This window comes from Salvelinus alpinus, chromosome 1, assembly GCF_045679555.1.
Source record: "Salvelinus alpinus chromosome 1, SLU_Salpinus.1, whole genome shotgun sequence".
In the NCBI taxonomy this organism is placed as follows: domain Eukaryota; kingdom Metazoa; phylum Chordata; class Actinopteri; order Salmoniformes; family Salmonidae; genus Salvelinus; species Salvelinus alpinus.
The window spans coordinates 1,039,389-1,047,220 of record NC_092086.1 but is presented as its reverse complement, the minus strand read 5'-3'; the positions used below and the strand labels follow the sequence as shown (position 1 = coordinate 1,047,220).

General features: G+C 49.8%; 1 protein-coding gene across 1 annotated transcript in view; it reads right to left on the bottom strand.

Moving 5' to 3' along the window:
• Positions 1-64: 64 nt before the first annotated feature.
• ap5z1 (adaptor related protein complex 5 subunit zeta 1) overlaps positions 65-7,832 on the bottom strand; it is a 102,682-nt gene continuing 94,914 nt past the window's right edge. The window contains exons 15-17 of the mRNA XM_071390394.1: positions 5,401-5,533; positions 4,439-4,635; positions 65-1,462 (exon numbers count right to left, since the gene is read on the bottom strand). Of these exons, the coding sequence (XP_071246495.1) occupies positions 1,213-1,462; positions 4,439-4,635; positions 5,401-5,533 (580 nt within the window). The 3' untranslated portion in view covers positions 65-1,212. The remainder of the gene's footprint in view (positions 1,463-4,438; positions 4,636-5,400; positions 5,534-7,832) is intronic.

Below are 7,832 nucleotides of genomic sequence, written 5' to 3'. Positions count from 1 at the left end.
CATCTTGTAGTTTTGTCTCTGTACTTCAACAAGTTGGATTTGAAATGATACAATGACTACGAGGTTAAAGTGCAGACAGCTTTAATTTGAGGCTATTCCCATCCATATCAGGTGAAACATTTAGAAATTACAGCATTTTTTGTACATAGTTCCCCCCCCCATTTTAGGGGACCAAAAGTCAAAAGTGTAGTATTTGGTCCCATAATTCATAGCACTCAATAACTACATCAAGCTTTGTGACTCTACAAACCTGTTGGATGTATTTGCTGTTTGTTTTGGTTGTGTTTCAGATGATTTTGTACACAACAACAAAAAATGTGTCACTGTCCCTAATACTTTTGGTAATCTACAAGTACAAAATTTATTTAAGGTCTATGTGAAGCTGTGATTATATTTTAGCGTGTGTGTGTGTGAGGCCAGTCAGCGTTCTGAGTCGAGGTGATAATTTAAGGTCTATGTGAAGTTGTGATTATATTTTAGCGTGTGTGTGTGTGAGGCCAGTCAGCGTTCTGAGTCGAGGTGATAATTTAAGGTCTATGTGAAGTTGTGATTATATTTTAGCGTGTGTGTGTGTGAGGCCAGTCAGCGTTCTGAGTCGAGGTGATAATTTAAGGTCTATGTGAAGCTGTGATTATATTTTAGCGTGTGTGTGTGTGAGGCCAGTCAGCGTTCTGAGTCGAGGTGATAATTTAAGGTCTATGTGAAGCTGTGATTATATTTTAGCGTGTGTGTGTGTGAGGCCAGTCAGCGTTCTGAGTCGAGGTGATCATTTAAGGTCTATGTGAAGCTGTGATTATATTTTAGCGTGTGTGTGTGTGTGTGTGTGTGTGTGAGGCCAGTCAGCGTTCTGAGTCGAGGTGATAATTTAAGGTCTATGTGAAGCTGTGATTATATTTTAGCGTGTGTGTGTGTGAGGCCAGTCAGCGTTCTGAGTCGAGGTGATCATTTAAGGTCTATGTGAAGCTGTGATTATATTTTAGCGTGTGTGTGTGTGAGGCCAGTCAGCGTTCTGAGTCGAGGTGATCATTTAAGGTCTATGTGAAGCTGTGATTATATTTTAGCGTGTGTGTGTGTGAGGCCAGTCAGCGTTCTGAGTCGAGGTGATCATTTAAGGTCTATGTGAAGCTGTGATTATATTTTAGCGTGTGTGTGTGTGAGGCCAGTCAGCGTTCTGAGTCGAGGTGATAATTTAAGGTCTATGTGAAGCTGTGATTATATTTTAGCGTGTGTGTGTGTGAGGCCAGTCAGCGTTCTGAGTCGAGGAGGCAGCGATGCGTTGGCGTCTCGGTGCCAGCGGGGGGAAGTGGCGAGGGGAGGCGGGGTCAGGACACTCAGCGCCACGCTCGGAAGTTTCAGCAGCGACCATAACTCCTCCCCTCTGGTCACTACGGCGACAACATCCTCCTCGCTGCCACACCAGGAGACTGCTCCGCTACGAAGCTTAGAGAGGAACAGAGAAACCCTACACACACACACACACACACACACACACACACACACACACACACACACACCACCGAGTTAGGAACGGCTGTAGTGTGTAATTTTGTGACTGTAGCCTGTAGGACAGCAGGAACAGGTGAGGAACAGGTGAGGAACTACTACAGCAGTCAGCCTGTAGGCCTGATGGCTGCATGGTGCAGTAGGTGAGGAGCTACTACAGCAGTGGGCCTGATGGCTGCATGGTGCAGTAGGTGAGGAGCTACTACAGCAGTGGGCCTGATGGCTGCATGGTGCAGTAGGTGAGGAGCTACTACAGCAGTGGGCCTGATGGCTGCATGGTGCAGTAGGTGAGGAGCTACTACAGCAGTGGGCCTGATGGCTGCATGGTGCAGTAGGTGAGGAGCTACTACAGCAGTGGGCCTGATGGCTGCATGGTGCAGTAGGTGAGGAGCTACTACAGCAGTGGGCCTGATGGCTGCATGGTGCAGTAGGTGAGGAGCTACTACAGCAGTGAGCCTGTAGGCCTGATGGCTGCATGGTGCAGTAGGTGAGGAGCTACTACAGCAGTGGGCCTGATGGCTGCATGGTGCAGTAGGTGAGGAGCTACTACAGCAGTGGGCCTGATGGCTGCATGGTGCAGTAGGTGAGGAGCTACTACAGCAGTGGGCCTGATGGCTGCATGGTGCAGTAGGTGAGGAGCTACTACAGCAGTGGGCCTGATGACTGCATGGTGCAGTAGGTGAGGAGCTACTACAGCAGTGAGCCTGTAGGCCTGATGGCTGCATGGTGCAGTAGGTGAGGAGCTACTACAGCAGTTGGCCTGATGGCTGCATGGTGCAGTAGGTGAGGAGCTACTACAGCAGTGGGCCTGATGGCTGCATGGTGCAGTAGGTGAGGAGCTACTACAGCAGTGGGCCTGATGGCTGCAGTAGGTGAGGAACTACTACAGCAGTGAGCCTGTAGGCCTGATGGCTGCATGGTGCAGTAGGTGAGGAGCTACTACAGCAGTGGGCCTGATGGCCTGATGGCTGCATGGTGCAGTAGGTGAGGAGCTACTACAGCAGTGGGCCTGATGGCTGCATGGTGCAGTAGGTGAGGAGCTACTACAGCAGTGAGCCTGATGGCTGCATGGTGCAGTAGGTGAGGAGCTACTACAGCAGTGGGCCTGATGGCTGCATGGTGCAGTAGGTGAGGAGCTACTACAGCAGTGGGCCTGTAGGCCTGATGGCTGCATGGTGCAGTAGGTGAGGAGCTACTACAGCAGTGAGCCTGATGGCTGCATGGTGCAGTAGGTGAGGAGCTACTACAGCAGTGGGCCTGATGGCTGCATGGTGCAGTAGGTGAGGAGCTACTACAGCATTGAGCCTGTAGGCCTGATGGCTGCATGGTGCAGTAGGTGAGGAGCTACTACAGCAGTGGGCCTGATGGCTGCATGGTGCAGTAGGTGAGGAGCTACTACAGCAGTGGGCCTGATGGCTGCATGGTGCAGTAGGTGAGGAGCTACTACAGCAGTGGGCCTAATGGCTGCATGGTGCAGTAGGTGAGGAGCTACTACAGCAGTGGGCCTGATGGCTGCATGGTGCAGTAGGTGAGGAGCTACTACAGCAGTGGGCCTGATGGCTGCATGGTGCAGTAGGTGAGGAGCTACTACAGCAGTGGGCCTGATGGCTGCATGGTGCAGTAGGTGAGGAGCTACTACAGCAGTGAGCCTGTAGGCCTGATGGCTGCATGGTGCAGTAGGTGAGGAGCTACTACAGCAGTGAGCCTGATGGCTGCAGTAGGTGAGGAACTACTACAGCAGTGAGCCTGTAGGCCTGATGGCTGCATGGTGCAGTAGGTGAGGAGCTACTACAGCAGTGAGCCTGATGGCTGCAGTAGGTGAGGAACTACTACAGCAGTGAGCCTGTAGGCTGATGGCTGCATGGTGCAGTAGGTGAGGAGCTACTACAGCAGTGGACCTGATGGCTGCATGGTGCAGTAGGTGAGGAGCTACTACAGCAGTGAGCCTGTAGGCCTGATGGCTGCAGTAGGTGAGGAACTACTACAGCAGTGGGTCTGATGGCTGCACGGTGCAGTAGGTGAGGAGCTACTACAGCAGTGGGCCTGATGGCTGCATGGTGCAGTAGGTGAGGAGCTACTACAGCAGTGAGCCTGTAGGCCTGATGGCTGCATGGTGCAGTAGGTGAGGAGCTACTACAGCAGTGAGCCTGATGGCTGCAGTAGGTGAGGAACTACTACAGCAGTGAGCCTGTAGGCCTGATGGCTGCATGGTGCAGTAGGTGAGGAGCTACTACAGCAGTGAGCCTGATGGCTGCAGTAGGTGAGGAACTACTACAGCAGTGGGCCTGATGGCTGCATGGTGCAGTAGGTGAGGAGCTACTACAGCAGTGGACCTGATGGCTGCATGGTGCAGTAGGTGAGGAGCTACTACAGCAGTGAGCCTGTAGGCCTGATGGCTGCAGTAGGTGAGGAACTACTACAGCAGTGGGTCTGATGGCTGCACGGTGCAGTAGGTGAGGAGCTACTACAGCAGTGGGTCTGATGGCTGCATGGTGCGGTAGGTGAGGAGCTACTACAGCAGTGGGCCTGTAGGCCTGATGGCTGCATGGTGCAGTAGGTGAGGAGCTACTACAGCAGTGGGCCTGATGGCTGCATGGTGCAGTAGGTGAGGAGTTACTACAGCAGTGGGCCTAATGGCTGCATGGTGCAGTAGGTGAGGAGCTACTACAGCAGTGGGCCTGTAGGCCTGATGGCTGCATGGTGCAGTAGGTGAGGAGCTACTACAGCAGTGGGCCTGATGGCTGCATGGTGCAGTAGGTGAGGAGCTACTACAGCAGTGGGCCTGTAGGCCTGATGGCTGCATGGTGCAGTAGGTGAGGAGCTACTACAGCAGTGGGCCTGATGGCTGCATGGTGCAGTAGGTGAGGACCTACTACAGCAGTGTGTGTGTGTGTTACATGGTGCAGTAGGTGAGCAGTGTGTGTGTGTGTGTTACCTGGGTATGAGGTCGTGGGAACGGGAAGCCAATTTAGCGAGCGCGCTCAGTAAGGAGGTAACCACCCTGGGGGAGGGGCTTCCAGAGGAAGTGATCTCGAAGAGGACTGCCTCCAATGCCTCGAAACAGGAAGTAACCAGATCCACGGAACACCGAGAGTCAAATGACACCGACAGGTACTCACCTAGCACCCACACCTAGTACACACACACACACACACACACACACACACACACACACACACACACACACACACACACACACACACACACACACACACACACCCAGTTAACAAGATAGATACATACACAGACACACAGACACACACACACACACCCAGTTAACAAGATAGATACACACACAGTGTCTCGATCTGTCACCATGTGTCTGTAAAGGTTACTGTGTTTCTGTATAGTAGAGTGTGTGTATATTAGAGTGTATAGTATAGTGTGTATAGTAGAGTGTGTATAGTATAGTAGAGTGTGTATAGTATATTGTGTATATCAAAGTGTGCGTATAGTATAATGTGTATAGTAGGTGTGTGCATATTAGAGTGTATAGTATAGTGTGTACAGTAGAGTGTGTGTATATTATATATATATATATATATATTAGAGTATATAGTGTATAGTTCTCACCACGTGTGTATATTATACTGTATAGTACATATTATAGTATATAGTGTATAGTTCACCACGTGTGTATATTATAGTGTATAGTATATATTATACTGTATAGTATATATTATAGTATATAGTATATAGTTCTCACCACGTGTGTATATTATAGTATATATTATAGTATATAGTTCTCACCACGTGTGTATATTATAGTATATAGTATATATTATAGTATATAGTGTATAGTATATATTATAGTATATAGTTCTCACCACGTGTGTATATTATAGTATATAGTATATATTATAGTATATAGTATATATTATAGTATATAGTTCTCACCACATGTGTGTACAGGTCTTCTTTGCTGTTGATGTTAGTGGTGGTTCCAGCAAACTCCAGCAGCTCCCGTGATTGGTCCACAACCAGAGAGGGGTGGAGCTTACACAGCTTCAACAAGTGGTGGCTAAAAACTCTAGAGAGAGAGAGAGAGAGAGAAACGAGAGAGAAACGAGAGAGAAGAGAGAAACGAGAGAGAAGAGAGAGAGAGAAACAGAGAGAGAGAGAAACGAGAGAGAGGACAGTGAGAGTGAAAGAGAGAGAGACAGAGGAAAGATAGAGAGTTAATGAGCAGATGAGCTCCTGAATTGTTCAGCATGTTTTTACCAGAAGATAGACTGAGGGTTGTATAAAAGGAGGGTTATTTTACAGGGACATATACAGGCTAATACCCTCCACATCGTCTACAGGGTACTACCCTCCACATCGTCTACAGGGTACTACCCTCCACATCGTCTACAGGGTACTACCCTCCACATCGTCTACAGGGTACTACCCTCCACATCGTCTACAGGGTACTACCCTCCATATCGTCTACAGGGTACTACCCTCCACATCGTCTACAGGGTACTGATCCACATCGTCTACAGGGTACTACCCTCCACATCGTCTACAGGGTACTGATCCACATCATATACAGGGTACTGATCCACATCGTCTACAGGGTACTACCCTCCACATCGTCTACAGGGTACTACCCTCCACATCGTCTACAGGGTACTGATCCACATCGTCTACAGGGTACTACCCTCCACATCGTCTACAGGGTACTGATCCACATCATATACAGGGTACTGATCCACATCGTCTACAGGGTACTACCCTCCACATCGTCTACAGGGTACTGATCCACATCGTCTACAGGGTACTACCCTCCACATCGTCTACAGGGTACTACCCTCCACATCGTCTACAGGGTACTACCCTCCACATCGTCTACAGGGTACTGATCCACATCGTCTACAGGGTACTACCCTCCATATCGTCTACAGGGTACTACCCTCCACATCGTCTACAGGGTACTACCCTCCACATCGTCTACAGGGTACTGATCCACATCATCTACAGGGTACTACCCTCCACATCGTCTACAGGGTACTGATCCACATCATATACAGGGTACTGATCCACATCGTCTACAGGGTACTACCCTCCACATCGTCTACAGGGTACTGATCCACATCGTCTACAGGGTACTACCCTCAACATCGTCTACAGGGTACTACCCTCCACATCGTCTACAGGGTACTACCCTCCACATCGTCTACAGGGTACTACCCTCCACATCGTCTACAGGGTACTGATCCACATCTTCTACAGGGTACTGATCCACATCGTCTACAGGGTACTACCCTCCACATCGTCTACAGGGTACTGACCCACATCGTCTACAGGGTACTTATCCACATCGTCTACAGGGTACTGATCGACATCGTCTACAGGGTACTGATCCACATCGTATACAGGGTACTGATCCACATCGTCTACAGGGTACTGATCCACATCGTCTACAGGGTACTGATCCACATCGTCTACAGGGTACTACCCTCCACATCGTCTACAGGGTACTACCCTCCACATCGTCTACAGGGTACTACCCTCCACATCGTCTACAGGGTACTACCCTCCACATCGTCTACAGGGTACTACCCTCCACATCGTCTACAGGGTACTACCTTCCACATCGTCTACAGGGTACTACCCTCCACATCGTCTACAGGGTACTGATCCACATCGTCTACAGGGTACTGATCCACATCGTCTACAGGGTACTGATCCACATCATATACAGGGTACTGATCCACATCGTCTACAGGGTACTACCCTCCACATCATATACAGGGTACTGATCCACATCGTCTACAGGGTACTACCCTCCACATCGTCTACAGGGTACTACCCTCCACATCGTCTACAGGGTACTGATCCACATCGTCTACAGGGTACTACCCTCCACATCGTCTACAGGGTACTGATCCACATCATATACAGGGTACTGATCCACATCGTCTACAGGGTACTACCCTCCACATCGTCTACAGGGTACTACCCTCCACATCATCTACAGGGTACTGATCCACATCGTCTACAGGGTACTACCCTCCACATCGTCTACAGGGTACTGATCCACATCATATACAGGGTACTGATCCACATCGTCTACAGGGTACGACCCTCCACATCGTCTACAGGGTACTGATCCACATCGTCTACAGGGTACTACCCTCAACATCGTCTACAGGGTACTACCCTCCACATCGTCTACAGGGTACTACCCTCCACATCGTCTACAGGGTACTACCCTCCACATCGTCTACAGGGTACTACCCTCCACATCGTCTACAGGGTACTACCCTCCACATCGTCTACAGGGTACTACCCTCCACATCGTCTACAGGGTACTGATCCACATCGTCTACAGGGTACTGATCCAC